The sequence below is a fragment of the Hyperoodon ampullatus genome, assembly GCF_949752795.1.
Source record: "Hyperoodon ampullatus genome assembly, chromosome: 8".
Lineage (NCBI taxonomy): Eukaryota > Metazoa > Chordata > Mammalia > Artiodactyla > Ziphiidae > Hyperoodon > Hyperoodon ampullatus.
Window position 1 is genome coordinate 69,568,604 of NC_136921.1, and position 22,329 is coordinate 69,590,932.

Consider the following 22,329-nt stretch of genomic DNA (forward strand, 5'->3'; position numbering starts at 1 on the left):
TTGTGAGAAAGATAATTAATTTTGGGGGGGAGCCAAATTGAAATAAGGATTGGACTAGAAATAATATCATTCACTTACTCTTAGGAACCATAACAGTTGAGGAGAATTGGATTATGACTAATCCAAGCCCTTGTGATGACTTGAAATACCCTTGAAGGGAGCTGAGCACTGTTAGAGCACATTGACTTGGCTGTGCTCTACGGGGAGACGGGCGTTGGGATGACTTGGATGTGGGGTGGTAAGATTCGAGAGGTGCTGGCGGTTGGGACAGATTGGCGGATGTTAGTCCGTGAAACTGAGGTGTAGGCTCGCTCTCCTTGCAGGTGGGTCATTTGAGTAAAACTGCCTATTATGATGGAAAATTACTTTTCATCCTGAGTGCAAGGTCATAGACATCCTGCTTGCTTCACTGTATCTCGGTGGGGGAGATGAGAAGAATGGGCGTGAGGTGACAGGCAGGAGGTGCAAGTTGGCAAGGAGAGGAGGAGATCTGTAGAAGGAGGAAGATGCTGGGGAATGTGCAGTGAGTGTCTTCTCTGGGGTTTAACACGTATATGTGTGCCTCAAGCTACCCACAATTAATTCATCCTTAGATGGTGCTTTTTGGAAATCCTCAAGATCATAATCATTTAGTCATTTATTAAGCACTGTATTTGCTACTAAGCACTGTATTTGGTAAGTTAAATGTATTATTTCTTACAGAAATCTTTTTATTATTGCCCTTTTCCTCTGAACCTCCGTTTTACAGATGAGGAAACAGAGTCCACAATTAAATATCTTGCTCAAGTCCACACAATTGAGAAGCACTGAGGTTTGGACCTGGAGATGTCCAAATCTAAAGCCTGTTATCTAAACCAGCAGTTCTTAAATTTTTTGATTTCAGGACTCCTTTACTATCTCAAATTATTTTGAGCCCCAGTAAGTTTTTATGTGGGTTTTATCTATTAATGTTACCATATTGGAAATTTAATAAATTTTAGATATGCTTATTTAATAAAATTTAATATTTATTTAACAATAAATATTTAATGTAAATATATAAATATAAAATAATAAACATAATATAGCACAAATAACATATTTCATGAAAAATAACTATTTTCCAAAGCAAAAAAAATTTAGTGACAAGGGTGGCATTGATTTACACGTTTACAAATCTTTTTACTGTCTCACTAATAGAAGGCAGCTGGATTCTCATATCTTTGTCTGCATTCAATTTGTTATGATGTGTTTTGGTTGATGTATAGGAAGAAAACCTGGCCTTACACAGATACACACTTGGAAAAATGAAGAGTTTTTAAGTAACCATTTCAGATAATTGGCTATTGTTTGATATTACACCAAAATTTAAAGGTGTAATTTCTTAAAGTTAGTTGCAATGTATTGATAGAATCTGAAACCGTATCAGTGAGCTTTTGTGTTCTGTTATGTCGATACTAAAATCCATTGTGCTGTCTTTCACTTTGAATGGGTATTTCTAACCATGAATACTTTTTAACATCATGAAAAAGTCATTTGAAATATATTGTTTCACTGAGTTATCCCGATCTTTCAAACATCAACACATTTTATTCTATAATATAAAAACAATCATATTTGTTAATAATCATCAGTGTCATCAGAATTTACTTTAGGTATTGGGAAGCTGTCAGACTCATGGTGGTAAATACAAGTGTTCCAAAATTCTGATTTTTTCGTTTGTAAGCTCAGATTTTATCATTGACAAAAAATATTGTCAGTTCTTTTCCTGAAAATGACAGGCTCACTTCATTCACTTTTGAGAATATCTGCCAAATACCCAAGAGAGAATAACCACAATGTGTCTGTCATTGGACATTCCATTTAGAAAATGGCTGGGTCAGTTTGCAGCTCCAGCAATTGCACCAGTGCTTTTCCTCAAGACGGCCGTGGTGCTTGGGCAGGCAGCAGAAGTGCTATATGTGGCTTTCCATTTTGTCACACAGAGAATGAAAAAGATGTATATTTAAGGAGCAAGCTTTAATAAAGTCAGTAATATTTAGCACTTCACTAAGGACAGGTTTAAGTGAAGCTGACTTTTTTTCCCTTTCTGAGTGCTTGGGGTGAAGAATACAATAAAAAGGTGTATTGTTTGGTGGTAGCAGTTTCATTCACATTTCTTTTGTACCATCAGTGCAAGTGTCAGCACAGTGACAAAAGCGACTACTTAATATTTGTATGAAAATAGGTTTAACTTCACAGACCCCTGAGAGGGTTTCAGGGACTCCTGGTGGTCCATGGGCTATACTTTGAGAACCAGTTTGAGATGCTGTCTCACAGAATAGATTTGGTAGCTGATGATGAATCTGAGTGATGTTTACCTTCTATCTCTCGCTTCTTGTGATTTTTTTTTTCATGATTTGTCAGCAACTGCAGTTCCTACCGGATGCCTGTAGTATCTCTAAAGGAAACTGGCAGAGGGAATTCACCATCTGTCCATTCATCTTGTGTATCTCGGGTCTGTTTTGTTGTTTGATCTTAGAAATTTAAAGCCAGTAATGTCCTTTGAGACTTTATTTTCTAGATGAGAACGATGAGGTTCTGAGATTTGGGAGGCAGAGAGAAAACAATAGCAATTTGGAAACAAAGCTTTGACCTGTCTACAGTAAAACAGTAACTCTTGGCACTTATATTTAGAGCCCTTCCTTGAATAAATTTTTTTTTTTTTTTCCAGAGCTATTTCTCATTATCACTGTGCCTTCCAGCTCCTAAGCAGTTGATTTGGAATTTGCGTAAATTCAAATTTACAACATATGGTAATTACATCGAATCTGTGAGGTACTCAGTGATGCATGCTGTCAGAGTCAGAAATAATTCTACTTTCCAAAACCTGTAATCACCCAATTTGAAACTGTTTGCATATTGGCACTATATTATAGCGTGTGTAGCATGCGCAGAGGTGAAAATGGAAATTTACTATAGGAACCCTCCATTTATGATATGTCATGATCATGTACATAAATCTGCAGAATGGGGCATCCATTTTTTTATGCCTTTAGATTAAAGATACTGCTTGGAAAGTTGCCCGTTTTTCATCTCTACCTATTTGATTTCCACAGAAGTTCACTCTCGCCTCTGTTTTCTCCTATACAGAATATCCTAAGTGAGGAAGGAATAGGGATTGAGAGGACAAGAGGAAAAGTGAAGGCTGTTCTTTTTTTGTAATCCATAGCCTTTTTGCTGAGATGACTTTACTAACCTGATACCACTTGACAAAGAGGGTAAGGTAGTCAGCTGTGATGGATCTCTGTCTTCTTCTTTCCTAAACCACCTGCAGGGGTTTGGGCCAGAACAGAGACCCAGAGAAGATCTCACAGCTTAGAAAAAGAGGTTAAAAATGAAATTAAACCTCTCAAAGGCAGGACGTGTTACACTGTCACCTACTTTTTAGGAACTGAGCAGCCGGCTCCTGACTTTCACTTTGAAATGAATGAATGAATGAATGAATGAATGAATTTAAAAGTAAGGTTTTATTTATTTTATTTTTGGCTGTGTTGGGTCTTTGTTGTGGTGCGCGGGCTTCTCATTGCGGTGGCTTCTCTTGTTGCGGAGCACGGGCTCTAGAGCGCAGGCTCAGTATTCGTGGTGCACGGGCTTAGTTGCTCCGCGGCATGTGGCGTATTCCTGGACCAGGGCTCGAACCCATGTTCCCTGCATTGGCAGGTGGATTCTTAACCACTGCTCCACCAGGGAAGTCCTGAAATTTATTTTTAAAGCGCTTTCACTCAAAGTCAGCAAGTCAGGACAGGGGCACTGATAAGGGTGCTAAATTGAAGTAAAAGCCAATTAATAGGTTTTATCACTGCATGAAAATATATGCATATTAGTACTTTGAGTCAAGAGAAATGTAGCTCTGACTGTATTTGGCTATTTCCTACTATTCCTTCCTTCCTTCTTCTTCTTCTTTTTTTTTTTTTTTTAATATCCATAAGTTATTTGCCTTCTCTCCAGTTTGTGGCTAAACTAAGTGAGATGAAGATGCTAGCAGGTCCTTAGGATGTCGTGGGCTATCTCTACATTTTAGAGGCAGTGTCTGGAAAATCAACCAGAAGGAACTATAATGGCTGTTTTTCTCAACTCCTAAATTAGAGTGTTCTTATGAGTCACTGAGACAGAATATGTGAAACCAAGATTGTTCTGAAAAATCTGGACCCTGTGGTTTTGTGCAGCCACCAAGGAGGGCTAGTTTAAATTATGCAGTCAGAACCCATAGATCTGACCAGTGGAGAGGCCTCAGAGAGGCTAAGAGGCTTGAATTTCAAGAGCACAGCTAGTCATCCGATTTGATAGTGAGTTCTAGCTTTCTTCAGTCTCCTACCAGTTTTAAAAGGGAATTTTTTCTTTTCTTTTTTTTTTTTTTTACCGTTTCTAAGCTTTTAGTTATCAGCACTTAAAAATGTCCAATGTCTTCTGAGACCTAGCCATATAGGGAGTAATTTAAAATAAATCAAATGAAAATAAGGATCTAGAAGTAGATGCTGTGAGAGCGTGTATGTGGTGGTGGTGAAATGAAACTTCAGCCTCTCCTAATAGCCATCCCCGTAGTTCTGGTCAGCTCTCATAACAAAGCCACTTCGTGAGACCCAAAAGGTAGTGTTTTCTTTGCCAGTGTTTCCACTCTAGGTCTCTCTCTTTTTCTTGGGGGGCATGTGGTTTGTGGGTTCTTAGTTCCCCGACCAGGGATTGAACCCGGGCCCTTGGCCGTGAGAGCACGGCGTCCTAACCACTGGATGGCCAGGGAATTCCCTAGGTCTCTTTCAGATTAAATGTTATATACTTACACGTGGCTATGTTGAGTGCATACTTTTTTGTCACAGCCTGCCTGAGGCACTTGGGGGAAGTACGAGTACTTGGGGGAAGTACTTTTTCCATCTTACTGTCTTCTGGAACTGCCTGAAGACCTGAGGTTACATTATGCAGGTGATAGGATTAGAAGAAAGGATGAGCTGGAGGACAAAACAAACAACAACCACAAAATCCCCCTAAAAACAAAATTTTAAAAATAGTCGTTCTGAATCCACCAGATTTTTTTCCTTCCTTTAAGACAGAAACCTCCAGGGACTGCTCATTCTTAAAGACACACAGTAGAATTGTCCCACTGTTGTTCTAATAGCTATCAAAACTGGTTTCTGTAGGAGCCATCGTGTGCATAGCTGGTGGACCTTGTTGGCTTGGTATTCCTGGCGGAAGGCAACCGCTTTGCAATGCTGTTGGCAGATATACCCCAAGATTCATTTCTGTGGTAGAATAGCACAGCTTTTTACTTATTAATTCTTGGAGTTTCCAACCCAGTGAAAGCTTGATGGGGTATCACATGTTCTTTGAAGGTGGATGTCCTGGAGGAAATCTGTGACAGGGGGTAACAGGTGTTTATCCTTAGTACCTGACCACTCTGCTCCATCTTCTAGGCATTGTTATGAACAAATAAAAATGTGTAAACATTCTCAGTGAACTGCACTCAGATCCACCATTCAAATACAAAGTGGTATCATTTTAAAGTGAATTTTAAAAAGCAAGGTATTTGTCACGTCTTGGCTTTGATGATGGTGTGTGGTGCCTGTGACTTTTTAAAAGGTTTTAACATTCATGGAAAAAATTAAGCAAGTCATTATCCCTATTGAATTTCCAGAAGCCCATAAACACTGGTCTCTCATTGGCTAGTTGAGTGTTTTCTACAGCTTAGTGTGCCAAGAAGGAGTTGAACGTGGATTTGGAATCCGGCCTGGATTTCAGTGGTTATGTTGTCATGTCCCTAGTCTGCCTGATTCCCCGTGCAGTCTTGGCTCCTTCAACAAGCAGGCTCCAGATCAATTATGGTGGAAAAAAAGGACAGTTAGCAAGTTCCTGCTATAGAAAGTTTCTTACAGGTTATCGTCAGTCTCCTAAGCAGTAAAATATAAGGAAGGCACTCATACACTTTTTGACCCCTTGTTGCTCATGCTGAAATATTATGGTTTTCTTAGTTGCCATATTTAAAAGCTCCTACCTCATGTGTTATAGTCTAGGCCTTACTCCATAGTTCCTTTCAGGCAGTGAATGTTTCTGGTGGAAAAAAACAAGTTTTCACTGTGTCCTTTTCATGGTAGAGCATGCAATGAACTTTGCCAATGATTTTTTTTTTTTTTTTTGAACAGATGGGTCAGAGAGTTTCTGAATGAAGAAAATAAAGGTCTTGATGTTCTAGTAGAATATCTGTCATTTGCGCAATACGCAGTAACGTAAGTAAAACTTGGCTTGTTTCCTTTTAAATTTTATGTGGTCACAGAAGTTGCATCTCAGTGGTAAAAGTAGGTACCACACTGAGGGGAGACACCCAGAAGCAGATGTGGTAAGATTTAAGGAGATTTGTTTATATTCAAGTAACTAAAAGCAAATCACAAAATTGTTGTTAGAAATGCTTTTAAGGCAGAAATAAAACAGGGGAGTAAAATCACCCTTAGAGGAGTGCTTATTTCAAAAAGAAGTGCTTTCTTTAGTGCTCAAGTTATGTATATCCATATGGTAGAATACTCTAGCAATTATTGGAAGAGGTATATTATATATTGTTGAGTGAATAAAGCAAAGTACAGAGGAGTGACTCCCTTTTTATTAAAAAAAAACTTGTATATGTATATTTGTAGGTGCTAGTAAATACAGAGAAAATGATTGCAGAAGTAGGTACCAAACACAGTGGGAGTGAAGGAAGTGGAGTCAGCAAGAGGTTTTCCCTTTTTAATTTATATGTATTTGTATTGTTTTGACTTCCCCTTCATAGGGGGAAGGCGAAAAAAATGGGGCAGAGCAGGAAAAATAATTTACTTATTTCACCTTTCCTTTGTTGATTCATAAAGTTTTCCCATTTGCTAGGCTTCTGGAAAGATTTACAACAGGAATGAATAGTGTACATTTGAATGAGACGTTCTCTTCTCCACATTTCCTCTTTAATCAAAAACTATTCCAGTATCCACAGATACACTCTCACACACACACAGATTGAGGAAATAATACTGTATTCTTTTTAAATTTTTTATTTATTTATTTTGGCTGTGATGGGTCTTCGTTGTTCCACACGGGCTTCTCATTGTCTTGGCTTCCCTTGCTGTGGAGCACAGACTCTAGGCACGCAGGCTTCAGTAGTTGCAGCAAGTGGGCTCTAGAGTGCATGGGCTTCAGTAGTTGCGGCGCGTGGGCTCAGTAGTTGCGGCGCATGGACTGTAGGGTGTGCGGGCTCAGTAGTTGTGGCTCGTGGGCTCTAGAGCGCAGGCTCAGTAGTTGTAGCACACGGGCTTAGTTGCTCCGCAGCATGTGGGATCTTCCCAGACCAGGGATTGAACCCGTGTCCCCTGCATTGGTAGGCGGGTTCTTAACCACTGTGCCACCAGGGAAGTCCCAATACTGTATTTTTAATTTGATTGGAAGACATTTTAGCCTAGGTGGTGTCTTTTTTCTTCTCAACTCTTCTTTTCAAAGAAGGAACTTGTTTTTTTATATTGCCCTGCTTTAAGATCTAACCAGATGTTATTTTATAATCCTCATCGCTTCCTGGAGAATTTGTGAAGAGAAAACTATAATTTTTCCTACCTTATAGCTGCAGAAAGTAAAGTGTTAACTGAAACTGGCCTGATGAGTTTCAGTTTTGATAACTCTTATATATGATATGGAATATAATAAAAAAAACCCAGTAGATAAGTTCTTATCTTCCTGAGAAATTTTCCTCTGAAATATAATTCTAGTTTTTATAGCATACTCTTCCAAACGTTGTTCCTTATCTACCTCCATTACATCGAAAACTGCTAATCTCCCTTACACTTTATATTATATGACAAAACAGAATAGAAATATTATCCTGTTGCATATTTTAAAATCTGGAAGAATATTTATTGAGGAATTAAGGAAGGGCTAAGAAACTTCAGGAATAATGGAAAAGAATTGCATGCTGTTTGTAATATGTTTGCTGTAATTAACCCTTTACCCCATCAGGATAGAACTTGTAGACCAGCTTTCCCAAATGCACCTACACTCGAGACCAATGGGAAAAGGTAGTGCTACTCTGAGGGAATTCTTCTGGTCTGCAGTCCAAGAGCAAAGACAACAAAAGATCAGAACTCAGAGCTTTTGGTTCCTAATCTTCTACTTTTTTTGGGGGGGTGGGGTGGGCATTAGCTTTACATTCTTTGCTTATTAGTTTTATTTTTGTTTTTCTTACAAAATTAATTACATGAAATTTTATACTTTACATGAAAAATTATATATAGATACATAATTTATGTACATACTTTCTTGAAACTAAATGGGCTGAAAAAAATTTCTTACTATTCCTCAGCATGTGACAATTTTCTAGCCCATGTAATGTGAAATAACAGACTCATGTGCCTTCTCTAAAACAGGAGCTTTCACCAAGGTGTGTGTTTCTTTTTTCTGCTCAGTGAGAGTCGGGGATGAGCTGAGAGGAGCATAAGGATGCTGAACAACTGAACATATGGGGGCTGCGGAGTGGCTTGGTGGGAGGTGTAATGACATGAGTGATCTTGGGATGCCCCCTAGGCTTACCTTTTCCAGTGTCAATTATAGGCTTCTATTTTTAGTCCTTAAGGATCTGTTTGATTCCTCAATTCCACCCCTTTTCTGTTCACTGCTTCCTGTATCCTAAGGAATGACAGAATTGTTAGACCCATTCAATGACTTTGTGCATCAGTCTCTGTTACCTGGATTACAATTTAATAAATGGAGAGCATAATCTAGTTTACAGATGGTAGTTCTAACCAAATATTTAATTTTGGCAGTCATATACTTGCTATTTCCAATATGTATTGTTGATGGTTTTTTCCCATGATATCCTCCAATATCTTCCAGATGCTATTAATTATAGCTGCATTCTGTTTATTTTCTGTCTGATCAGGTGTTGCTTGATGGAACTACAGGTAGAAACAGTTGATAAAATGTATTTTTGAGACAGCAGAGCTACTGACTTTGGAAGGGGAAAAATGCACAGAACACAAAGGCCTGTCTGTTTAAAAATTCCTAAAATTATACAAGAATGAGCAATTTAACTAGCCATTTATTCTAACATGGTTAACATGAGTAATAACCTCAAAAAATGTCAGAGAAACAACAGCCCTACTTTAAAGAGCACCACATTGGGAAGAGATTCCAAAATCAAAGCAAATTCATAACTTTGCAAGTAATGTATCACATATGGTTGGAAAAGTACACTTGCCAACACACTAGGAGAAAATGCTCAGTGAAACTTGATGGAGAGGAATAAATTAGTATAAGCCTAACATACTGACTTGTTAAAGCAAAATGAAGACAGCTCTGAGATCGTTCTTCCCCGTCCCACATAGCTCATTAGTAATCGGTAAGTCAGCAAGCCTTATAATAAGATACAAATAACACATCCCTGTTTGTCATTCTGTATTTTCAAAGCTAACGCTCAGTCCATGAAAATTCGTTTGTATTCCATTTTCAGTTTTCTTTGTTTGCAAAAACTACCCATATTAAGGTGCAGATGTATAGTTGGAAGGAGTGAGTTTTGCACATCCATGTATTTGCGTGAATGTGAATTAAGTCTTTAGTGGCATTTCTCTTTTGTTTTAGTTTTGACTTTGAAAGTGTGGAAAGCACTGTGGAGAGCTCAGTGGACAAATCAAAGCCCTGGAGTCGGTCCATCGAGGACCTGCACAGAGGGAGCAACCTGCCTTCCCCCGTGGGCAACAGTGTATCCCGCTCGGGAAGACATCCTGCACTGCGGTGAGTGCCTTGATTCAGGAAAGAGGCAGATGTGTCAGGACAGCTTCTGTTGGGGATCCTGGGCCATGTATCGCTGTATCTTGCCACACAGCACTTGTGTCGTCAATGATTGCAAATGCAAGTTTCTTCGGGAGTTCATGGAATCATCACTGGGGCAATACTCAGTCACTTTCAATAGCTTTCTGCAAATACCACTCCTTCATTCAGCACAGAAAAAAAAATTCTGCTGCCAAATGACGCAACAGAGTAGTCTCCATAGGCAGATAAGTTTCTGAAACCGGGAAGATGCTGATAAACTGACTTGGACTCTGTTTCCTGGGTAGAGGCAGCACATCAAGATCTGAGGATCTCAAGAACTTGATGCTGTTTAAACCCGACTCCTCTCTTCCCTTCCTCCCGTGATAGCTCAGGTGTGTGTTCTGTGGGATGTGTTCTTAGACATAGGTACAGAATGCTGTAATGATCATTTTTATTAAGGAGATGCCTTTAAGCGGTGCTCCTTTGGTTGGGTGTGCTCTCCATTGTCAACCTTCTATTTCCTCCTAAGAATTCCTTCTCCTGTCTTTTCTGGTTGAAATACCACCATGCTAAGTTAGGATGGGGGATGAACCCCTGGGTGTAATATCACTGAGGTTGTTCATTCACTCAGACCTGCAACCATTCACTGAAAAATACTTTTGAGCTTCTGTAATTTGCTAGCCACTGTACTCAGAGTTAGTATACATGGGTGGGTAAATCAAAACTCCTGCCCGACAAGACAGGCATCTAGAGCATCTAGAGCAAGTTCATAAAGGTTTCTGTGTTCCAGGAGTTTAATAAAAATTTTTATTAATAAGCCCCTCATTCCCAAATGTTGCTTACTCTTTGTAGCTTGATAATTTTATCTCGCTTATTTCAGGCTTGATCTGGCAAGTGGACGTTGTTCCTGTCACTGTTTAAGATCACCATGGGTGTTGGGTCATTGTAGTAAAGTCCATGTGTCAGGTTGTGGTCAGTGAATACATGGCTTTCAGACCTTTTGTATTTGGTAGCCTTTTTATTACCTCTTTTCCCTTTGACTTGGGTTTTGGTCATGGAAAGTTAAAGTCTTTATAATGAAGTTCAGTTCTGCTCCGGGATTTGATGTTTGAATATGATGCTTCCTATCAGGCATTCAGATTTTCCTTGTTTGGAAATGCCAAAAATATTAACGGCTTTGGAATGATTCAATAATAATGAAGAACCATGTTTCAGTTCATCTCACAGTATTTGCAATAGGCCAAAGGCTATATAACCTGCTAGTCTGCATGAACTTTACATGTGGACAGAGGAATATGTGGGCTGATTGAGAAGTTGAAGGAAGGCCAATTGTGCCTGAAGAATTCCCTAATCACCTAGTAACTCGAATGGAAACTTACCATTAGTTTAGCTATAATTATGTGTAAGGAATTTAATTGACAAAGTATGTTTTAACTTGCTTTCTCCTCATTTCTTAGCTGGAAAGTATCATATATTGGTCAGCTACCATCTTAACAGGAAGTCATTTTTCTGATTAATAACTCATTACACGTATTTTCAAATTACTGAAGACTGTTACTGAGAGTGCATTGTTTCTGGTAGAGTAGAAGAGTCGGGGAAATAGGGGAATCATCTCACATCCAAGGAGAGTTGTGATCCTGGACCCTGGACAGCATGGTATAGGGACATCAGTGTCCAGCCTGATTTGCCTCACGGTTGGCTTAAGGTAGACCCTGCTAGAATTCATTTTAAATTGGAAAAAAAAAAAAAGAGACCCCAAGTATAGAGAGAAAGACACGATGGAAATGCTGTTTTGAGAAACTTGGGAGCCGTTATGACATTTCTGGTTGGCAGGTGTGCTCAAAGATGACCAACTAAGAAACCAGCGTCACATTCTTTTTTGTGTTTAAACAGTTTCAAGCTCAGGAATGGAACATTTGAAATTCCTTTGGCTCTCTGTCATGGGCTCTCAAGAAAACCAATATGGCAGTAACTTTCATGCCACTTGTTGACTTGAAGCTTGGATTTTTGTTTGTGTTTTTAAATGATGTATATCAGTGATATTCCAGCTCTTGTGTGCATGGATTCTAATTCTGTATTTGGTCATTTGATAGCATCTCTGACTTATAAAAACCACAATCAGAAGTGCAGGCGCACGGTACATGTTGCTTTTCTTAGACCCAGAGATTGTTTATATCTTTTTCTCTTCCTCCTCCTTCCTCTCTCCCCTTGCTTCCTCTGCTGCCTCTACTTTTTGGCTTTCTTTTTGTTGACCTTCTTTTTCATTCTGCCATCTCATTTCTGATCGTCTTGTCCTCCTGTCTCCTCTTCCTCCGGTTCCATTCATCTCTTGCATCACTGCCAGATTGGTTTCTCTGCCTGAGTATCTTCATTTCAAATGCCACCAGAGCTGCTTCTCTCTCTGTTGCCTCTGGAGTCGCTTCAGTTTACACACTGATGTTGAGGCTTCAAACTGGAAAATCTCGTAAGTCATGGGTGAAAATGTCACCCAAGAGAGCTTATAGTGCATGGCGACAGTATGGCAGCTGCTCTCCATGTTATAATATGATAACTGCATGGCTTCATGCCATCACTCTACTGGGGTAAAGCCCAGTACCTTTTAAACTTTGATACACTCTGTTATCATATTATGATTCTTCCTTTTAAGAATTTGAACCTTTAAAAAAAAAGAATTTGAACCTTTAATCTATATTGCAGTTTAACTATTATTACAGTTCTTTTTTTTGACGGATAAAAGGATACTAAGTCACGTTCGGTAGAGATGATTTATTCTGGTAGCTTTTTTTGATTAAAATATATCTTCTGTATCCAAATACAGATTTTAGTTCCCTCATCTCCATCTCCAGATAATAATGTAGATTCAGTAATCTTACCCTATATCACTTAGCAGAAGGGTTGGTTAAACTTGGAGGAAGAAATGAGATGTCAAGAAATTTTAAACACTTTATAGGGACTTCCCTGGTGGCGCAGTGGTTGAGAATCCGCCTGCCAATGCAGGGGATGCGGGTTTGAGCCCTAGTCCAGGAAGATCCCATATGCTGCGGAGCAACTAAGCCGTGCGCCACAACTGCTGAGCCTGCACTCTAGAGCCCACGAGCCACAAATACTGAGCCCGCATGCCACAGCTACTGAAGCCCACGTGCCTGGAGCCTGTGCTCCGCGACAAGAGAAACCACCACAATGAGAAGCCCGTGCACCGCAATGAAGAGTGGCCCCGACTCTCTGTAGCTGGAGAAGGCCTGCACGCAGCAGTGAAAGACCCAGCGCAGCCAAAAATAAAAATAAATAAATACATTTAAAAAAGCGTACACTTTATAAATGGGGCTTGATTAAAGAAAAGGAAAAACGCTCTGTTTTTAAACAAAATTCGAATGATACACACTCTCCTCTTTGTATTTAGACTTTATTTTTTAGCTATTTAAAATAGATGATTAAGTATTTTATGACATGACACTCACCTGGAGTTGTATCAACTGTTAGATTCTGTATTATCATAAATTTGTCAGGTTAGCAGTTGTAAAAAATGTTTGTTGATGCAGTAGAAACCTGGATTGTGCTGTTTCATAAGCTTAGAGTCTGGTGTACCTTCAGTTAAGATAGATTTCTGTTAACGTGGCTACAGATCTAGCTAAATTAAATGATGCTGTATATGCATATATGTGCACACTAGATTTTTGAAGACACGGGTTGCATTAATTCAGATGCAAGAGAAAGTAATTTTTATTTTTTAAGAATGTCATGGTTAATGCTATTAGACTTAAGTAAGCAGTGCCATAGATAATAAATCAGTGTTCCAAATTTTAAAGGAAAAGGGCGGAGCACTAAAAGTCTGGAGGAAGGGATCAGATATAAACTGGGACTTTGGGTGATGGCCAGAGTTGCTCCTCAGGGTGAGGAAAGGCTGCTCCACGTAGAGGTAAAGTGAATGAGCATAAGATGAGCAAAACCTTACATCAGAGATCAGACGTGTTTGGGAAAGAGGGGAGAACCTGTCATTTCTGGGACAGAGGGGTGGAGGGCTGTCTAATGGAGAGATTGGGTCATAGACATACCAAGCTGGGTAGGCCTTGTATGCCATCCGAACTGACCTTCCCACTGTGGTGAGGAAACCAAGATCTACATTTCCTTTAATGTATTAACTCTTACTTATATTTCTTTCTAAGATTTCCTAGAACAAATTTCATTGCTTTTCCTGAAATTATTATCTTAATGGGATGGCATCTCTTGAATAGTCATCATCTACTATTTAGCACTTATATACTTAGTGGGTTTACATGAAGAGTTCAAGTTTGCATCCTTGTTTACACATTTTAATGCAGTAATCCCATTCTTGGCAATGTTTTTCATAGGAGTAATTTTTTTTTTATTTTTTGATTTTTTTTTTATTAGTTTCTGCTTTATAACAAAGTGAATCAGTCATACATATACATCTGTTCCCATATCCCTTCCCTCATGCATCTCCCTCCCTCCCACCCTCCCCATCCCACCCCTCCAGGCAGTCACAAAGCACCCAGCTGATCTCCCTGTGCTCTGCGGCTGCTTCCCACTATCTATCTACCTTACGTTAGGTAGTGTATATATGTCCATGCCTCTCTTTCGCTTTGTCACAGCTTACCCTTCCCCCTCCCCATATCCTCAAGTCCGTTCTCAAGTAGGTCTGTGTCTTTATTTCTGTCTTACCCCTATGTTCTTCATGACATTTTTTTTCTTAAATTCCATATATATGTGTCAGCATACAGTATTTGTCTTTCTCTTTCTGACTTACTTCACTCTGTATGACAGACTCTAGGTCCATCCACCTCATTACAAATAGCTCAATTTCATTTCTTTTTATGGCTGAGTAATATTCCATTGTATATATGTGCCACATCTTCTTTACCCATTCATCCGATGATGGACACTTAGGTTGTTTCCATCTCCGGGCTATTGTAAATAGGGCTGCTATGAACATTTTGGTACATGTCTCTTTTTGAATTATGGTTTTCTCAGGGTATATGCCCAGTAGTGGGATTGCTGGGTCATATGGTAGTTCTATTTGTAGTTTTTTAAGGAACCTCCATACCGTTCTCCATAGTGGCTGTATCAATTCACATTCCCACCAGCAGTGCAAGAGGGTTCCCTTTTTTCCACACCCTCTCCAGCATTTATTGTTTCTAGATTTTTTGATGATGGCCATTCTGACTGGTGTGAGATGATATCTCATTGTAGTTTTGATTTGCATTTCTCTAATGAGTAAAGATGTTGAGCATCCTTTCATGTGTTTGTTGGCAGTCTGTATATCTTCTGTGGAGAAATGTCTATTTAGGTCTTCTGCCCATTTTTGGATTGGGTTGTTTGTTTTTTTGTTATTGAGCTGCATGAGCTGCTTATAAATTTTGGAGATTAATCCTTTGTCAGTTGCTTCATTTGCAAATATTTTCTCCCATTCTGAGGGTTGTCTTTTGGTCTTGTTTATGGTTTCCTTTGCTGTGCAAAAGCTTTGAAGTTTCATTAGGTCCCATGTGTTTATTTTTGTCTTTATTTCCATTTCTCTAGGAGGTGGGTCAAAAAGGATCTTGCTGTGATTTATGTCATAGAGTGTTCTACCTATGTTTTCCTCTAAGAGTTTGATAGTGTCTGGCCTTACATTTAGGTCTTTTATCCATTTTGAGCTTATTTTTGTGTATGGTGTTAGGGAGTGATCTAATCTCATACTTTTACATGTCCCTGTCCAGTTTTCCCAGCACCACTTATTGAAGAGACTGTCCTTTCTCCACTGTACATTCCTGCCTCCTTTATCAAAGATAAGGTGACCATATGTCTGTGGGTTTATCTCTGGGCTTTCTATCCTGTTCCATTGATCTATCTTTCTGTTTTTGTGCCAGTACCATACTGTCTTGATTACTGTAGCTTTGTAGTATAGTCTGAAGTCAGGGAGTCTGATTCCTCCAGCTCCATTTTTCGTTCTCAAGATTGCTTTGGCTATTCGGGGTCTTTTGTGTTTCCATACAAATTGTGAAATTTTTTGTTCTAGTTCTGTGAAAAATGCCAGTGGTAGTTTGATAGGGATTGCATTGAATCTGTAGATTGCTTTGGGTAGTAGAGTCATTTTCACAATGTTGATTCTTCCAATCCAAGAACATGGTACATCTCTCCATCTATTTGTATCATCTTTAATTTCTTTCATCAGTGTCTTATAATTTTCTGCATACAGGTCTTTTGTCTCCTTAGGTAGGTTTATTCCTAGATATTTTATTCTTTTTGTTGCAATGGTAAATGGGAGTGTTTCCTTGATTTCACTTTCAGATTTTTCATCATTAGTATATAGGAATGCCACAGATTTCTGTGCATTAATTTTGTATCCTGCAACTTTACCAAATTCATTGATTAGCTCTAGTAGTTGTCTGGTAGCATCTTTAGGATTCTCTATGTATAGTATCATGTCATCTGCAAACAGTGACAGCTTTACTTCTTCTTTTCCAATTTGGATTCCTTTTATTTCCTTTTCTTCTCTGATTGCTGTGGCTAAAACTTCCAAAACTATGTTGAATAAGAGTGGTGAGAGTGGGCAACCTTGTCTTGTTCCTGATCTCAGTGGAAATGGTTTCAGTTTTTCACCATTGAGGACGATGCTGGCTGTGGGTTTGTCATATATGGCCTTTATTATGTTGAGGAAAGTTCCCTCTATGCCTACTTTCTGCAGGGTTTTTATCATAAATGGGTGTTGAATTTTGTCAAAAGCTTTCTCTGCATCTATTGAGATGATCATATGGTTTTTCTCCTTCAATTTGTTAATATGGTGTATCACGTTGATTGATTTGCGTATATTGAAGAATCCTTGCATTCTTGGAATAAACCCCACTTGATCATGGTGTACGATCCTTTTAATGTGCTGTTGGATTCTGTTTGCTAGTATTTTGTTGAGGATTTTTGCATCTATGTTCATCAGTGATATTGGCCTGTAGTTTTCTTTCTTTGTGACATCCTTGTCTGGTTTTGGTATCAGGGTGATGGTGGCCTCGTAGAATGAGTTTGGGAGTGTTCCTCCCTCTGCTATATTTTGGAAGAGTTTGAGGAGGATAGGTGTTAGCTCTTCTCTAAATGCTTGATAGAATTCGCCTGTGAAGCCATCTGGTCCTGGGCTTTTGTTTGTTGGAAGATTTTTAATCACAGTTTCAATTTCAGTGCTTGTGATTGGTCTGTTCATATTTTCTATTTCTTCCTGATTCAGTCTTGGCAGGTTGTGCATTTCTAAGAATTTGTCCATTTCTTCCAGGTTGTCCATTTTATTGGCATAGAGTTGCTTGTAATAATCTCTCATGATCTTTTGTATTTCTGCAGTGTCAGTTGTTACTTCTCCTTTTTCATTTCTAATTCTATTGATTTGAGTCTTCTCCCTTTTTTTCTTGATGAGTCTGGCTAATGGTTTATCAATCTTGTTTATTTTCTCAAAGAACCAGCTTTTAGTTTTATTGATCTTTGCTATCGTTTCCTTCATTTCTTTTTCATTTATTTCTGATCTGATTTTTATGATTTCTTTCCTTCTGCTAACTTTGGGATGCTTTTGTTCTTCTTTCTCTAATTGCTTTAGGTGCAAGGTTAGGTTGTTTATTCGAGATGTTTCCTGTTTCTTAAGGTGGGATTGTATTGCTATAAACTTCCCCCTTAGAACTGCTTTTGCTGCATGCCATAGGTTTTGGGTCGTCGTGTCTCCATTGTCATTTGTTTCTAGGTATTTTTTAATTTCCTCTTTGATTTCTTCAGTGATCACTTCGTTATTAAGTAGTGTATTGTTTAGCCTCCATGTGTTTGTATTTTTTACAGCTCTTTTCCTGTAATTGATATCTAGTCTCATAGCATTGTGGTCAGAAAAGATACTTGATACAATTTCAATTTTCTTAAATTTACCAAGGCTTGATTTGTGACCCAAGATATGATCTATCCTGGAGAATGTTCCATGAGCACTTGAGAAAAATGTGTATTCTGTTGTTTTTGGATGGAATGTCCTATAAATATCAATTAAGTCCATCTTGTTTAATGTATCATTTAAAGCTTGTGTTTCCTTATTTATTTTCATTTTGGATGATCTGTCCATTGGTGAAAGTGGGGTGTTAAAGTCCCCTACTATGATTGTGTTACTGTCGATTTCTCCTTTTATGGCTGTTAGTATTTGCCTTATGTATTGAGGTGCTCCTACGTTTGGTGCATAAATATTTACAATTGTTATATCTTCTTCTTGGATCGATCCCTTGATCATTATGTAGTGTCCTTCTTTGTCTCTTCTAGTAGTCTTTATTTTAAAGTCTATTTTGTCTGATATGAGAATTGCTACTCCAGCTTTCTTTTGGTTTCCATTTGCATGGAATATCTTTTTCCATCCCCTTACTTTCAGTCTGTATGTGTCTCTAGGTCTGAAGTGGGTCTCTTGTAGACAGCATATATATGGGTCTTGTTTTTGTATCCATTCAGCCAATCTGTGTCTTTTGGTGGGAGCATTTAGTCCATTTACATTTAAGGTAATTATCGATATGTATGTTCCTATTCCCATTTTCTTAATTGTTTTGGGTTCGTTATTGTAGGTCTTTTCCTTCTGTTGTGTTTCTTGCCTAGAGAAGTTCCTTTAGCATTTGTTGTAAAGCTGGTTTGGTGGTGCTGAACTCTCTCAGCTTTTGCTTGTCTGTAAACGTTTTAATTTCTCCATCAAATCTGAATGAGATCCTTGCTGGGTAGAGTAATCTTGGTTGCAGGTTTTTCTCCTTCATCACTTTAATTATGTCCTGCCACTCCCTTCTGGCTTGTAGAGTTTCTGCTGAGAGATCAGCTGTTATCCTGATGGGGATTCCCTTGTGTGTTATTTGTTGTTTTTCCCTTGCTGCTTTTAATATGATTTCTTTGTGTTTAATTTTTGACAGTTTGATTAATATGTGTCTTGGCGTATTTCTCCTTGGATTGATTCTGTATGGGGCTCTCTGTGCCTCCTGGACTTGATTAACTATTTCCTTTCCCACATTAGGGAAGTTTTCAACTATAATCTCTTCAAATATTTTCTCAGTCCCTTTCTTTTTCTCTTCTTCTTCTGGAACCCCTATAATTCGAATGTTGGTGCGTTTAATGTTGTCCCAGAGGTCTCTGAGACTGTCCTCTGTTCTTTTCATTCTTTTTTCTTTATTTTGCTCTGCAGCAGTTATTTCCTCTATTTTATCTTCCACCTCACTTATCCATTCTTCTGCCTCAGTTATTCTGCTATTGATCCCATCTAGAGTATTTTTTATTTCATTTATTGTGTTTTTAATCGATGCTTGATTCATCTTTAGTTCTTCTAGGTCCTTGTTAACTGCTTCTTGCATTTTGTCTATTCTATTTCCAAGATTATGGATCTGGGAAATAGAATCTTGGATCATCTTTACCATCATTATTCTGAATTCTTTTTCAGGTAGACTGCCTATTACCTCTTCATTTGTTAGGTCTGGTGGGTTTTTATCTTGCTCCTTCTCCTGCTGTGTGTTTTTCTGTCTTCTCATTTTGCTTATGTTACTGTGTTTGGGGTCTCCTTTTTGCAGGCTGCAGGTTCGTAGTTCCTGTTGTTTTTGGTGTCTGTCCCCAGTGGCTAAGGTTGGTTTAGTGGGTTGTGTAGGCTTCCTGGTGGAGGGGACTAGTGCCTGTGTTGTGGTGGATGAGGCTGGATCTTGTCTTTCTGGTGGGCAGGTCCACGTCTGGTGGTGTGTTTTGGGGTGTCTGCGGACTTTTTATGATTTTAGGCCACCTCTCTGCTAATGGGTGGCATTGTGTTCCTGTCTTGCTAGTTGTTTGGCATAGGGTGTCCAGCACTGTAGCTTGCTGGTCGTTGAGTGAAGCTGGGTGCTGGTGTTGAGATGGAGATCTCTGGAAGATTTTCGCCGTTTGATATTATGTGGAGCTGGGAGGTCTCTTGTGGACCAGTGTCCTGAAGTTGGCTCTCCCACCTCAGAGGCACAGCACTGACTCCTGGCTCCTCAATTTGGGATGATTTGTTGTCTATTCATGTATTCCACAGATGCAGAGTACATCAAGTTGATTGTGGAGCTTTAATCCGCTGCTTCTGAGGCTGCTGAGAGAGGTTTCCCTTTCTCTTCTTTGTTCTCACAGCACCTGGGTCTCAGCTTTGGATTTGGCCCCGCCTCTGCGTGTAGGTCGCCGGAGGGCGTCTGTTCTTCGCTCAGACAGGACAGGGTTAAAGGAGCAGCCTCTTCGGGGACTCTGGCTCCCTCAGGCCGGGCGGGAGGGAGGGGCACGGAGTGCGGGGCGAGCCTGCAGTGGCAGAGGTCGGCGTGACGTTGCACTAGCCCGAGGCGCGCCGTGCGTTCTCCCAGGGAAGCCGTCCCTGGATCCCGGGACTCCGGCTGTGGCGGCCTGAACAGGCTCCCGGAAGGGCGGTGTGGACAGTGACTTGCGCTCGCACACAGGCTTCTTGGTGGCGGCAGCAGCAGCCCTAGCGTCCCACGCCCGTCTCTGGGCTCCGCGCTTTCAGCCGCGACTCGCGCCCGTCTGTGGAGCCCCTTTAAGCAGCGCTCTTAATCCCCTCTCCTCGCGCACCAGGAAACCAAGCGGGCAGAAAAAGTCTCTTGCCTCTTCGGCAGCTCCAGAGTTTTCCCGGACTCCCTCCCGGCTAGCTGTGGCACATTAGCCCCCTTCAGGCTGAGTTCTCGCCGCCAGCCCCAGTCCTCTCCCTGCGCTCTGACCGAAGCCCGAGCCTCAGCTTCCAGCGCCGCCCGCCCCGGCGGGCGAGCAGACAAGCCTCTCGGGCTGGTGAGTGCCGCTCGGCACCGCTCCTCTGTGCGGGAATCTCTCCGCTTTGCCCTACCCAGGTATGTGGGGAGTTTCTTGCCTTTTGGGAGGTCTGGGGTCTTCTGCCAGCGTTCAGTAGGTGTTCTGTAGGAGTTGTTCCACGTGTAGCTGTATTTCTGGTGTATCCATGGGGAGGAAGGTGATCTCCGCGTCTTACTCTTCCGCCATCTTACCCGGAAGTCCATAGGAGTAATTTTTAAAAATTATTTTAAAATGGGCACAAAGATATTGGTAGCATTGATATAATTTTTATTGGGGAAAAAAGCTTTTGTTCAGTGTCCACTGTGTGCCAGGCACTGTTCTAAGAGCCTTCTGTGATTATTCACTGCTGACAATGGCTCTATGAGATAGATAGCTGTTACTATTACTGTCCCTATGAGGAAACCGAGGCCTCTAGTGGTTAAGCCACTTGCCTGGGATCAAACAGTGAGTGAAGGAGGTAGGATTTGAAGTGAGGTGCCCTGACTCAAACTGTCACACCATGTGATCCTGCCTGTATATTCACAGGATGATTTTTTCCCCCAGTAAATATATTGTTTTAATATCAGCGTGTCCACATGGAGTTATGTTAAGTTGTACTGTGCAGGAGAGGATTTGCTAATCCTTCCCAGAAGATGTGCCTTTTTCTACTTTATCCAAAGGTGCCAAATGCTCTAGTGGAGACCATGATCAATATGTTGGAATATTTATAATTATTAGAAGATAAGGTCATATAGAAACATGAAGAATGTTTCCTAAATGAATGACAAGAGTAAGATGGAAAGTTCTCTGTTAATATAGTTTTATTTTCACCTATTTGCAATGGGAAGGCATTGAAAGGAAAGTTTATTGAATGAAGATAGTGACTATTTTTATGGAAGGGGAGATTATGAATAAACTTTTTTCTTTTCAGGTTTTTGTTCAACTCTTTTTGTTGATGAGGCACTTGAGGCCCAGCTTGAAGACCTTGTTCTCTAAGACCTAAGGAATAGGTACTGCAGACCTATTTCCATGTATGGCCCATATGGCTCATTGGCCTTCACTGCAATAGATACTTCTGTTCAAAGCAGTTTTCTTGATCTCTTTGTAACAGTGATCCTATTTAAACATATGGAAACACCAGCTCTGTACCAGTTTGCTTATAAAGTAAGTGGTATCTTGAAAGAGTTGAGTTCTTTTAAGCTCTTACAAGTTTTTATTTCAGCGGGAGCATTTTACCTTGAGTTGTAATTGTTGGGGGTAGAAGATCACCTAACCTCTTAACTTAAACTGTTATAATATCACATAAAAAATATCTTCGAATTCTATAGTTAGAAGCCAAAGCACTTTCTGTGTTGATTCCCAACAAGGAGGTTGAACTCAGTTTTGTTCATTTTCCAGCTTCTATAAATTAAGAATGTAATTTCTGAAACAATCATTATTCTCTTCTCTCTTCCTTCTTCTCCCCCCAAATTCTATAAAATCAACTCAGGTCTTTTACAGTTGTCATGACTGAGAGTTGTAATCTGTATTTTATTCTATGTGTATTCATTTTCCTTAACTTTGTTTATTCTAAAATTTCCCTATGGAAGGATCTTGAAGAATTTACCCTAGCTGCCAATTTAAAGGGGAAACTCTACAAAGAAAAATATATTTAAACAGTTATTTTCAAGGCTTGAATTCTTTCTGTTCACCAGACGAGATGGCAGGTGCTGATTAAAATTTTCATTAACACTTACTTTAGAAGGAGAGAAAATACTGCAAAGGAGTGGAAGAAAAAAGAACAATGAGGAGATGATCATT

At 39.7% G+C, this 22,329-nt stretch overlaps 1 protein-coding gene across 3 annotated transcripts in view; it reads left to right on the forward strand.

Annotated features, from left to right (window-relative positions):
• Positions 1-22,329, forward strand: part of FMNL2 (formin like 2) — a gene marked incomplete at both ends in the record, with an annotated part of 311,376 nt that overhangs the window by 210,345 nt on the left and 78,702 nt on the right. For 2 of the 3 annotated variants that reach the window (XM_079710431.1, XM_079710432.1), the window contains 2 exons: positions 6,153-6,236; positions 9,595-9,747. In XM_079710431.1, coding sequence (XP_079566557.1) covers positions 6,153-6,236; positions 9,595-9,747 — 237 coding nt within the window. The remainder of the gene's footprint in view (positions 1-6,152; positions 6,237-9,594; positions 9,748-22,329) is intronic. The other variant, XM_079710433.1, reaches the window with a different exon arrangement.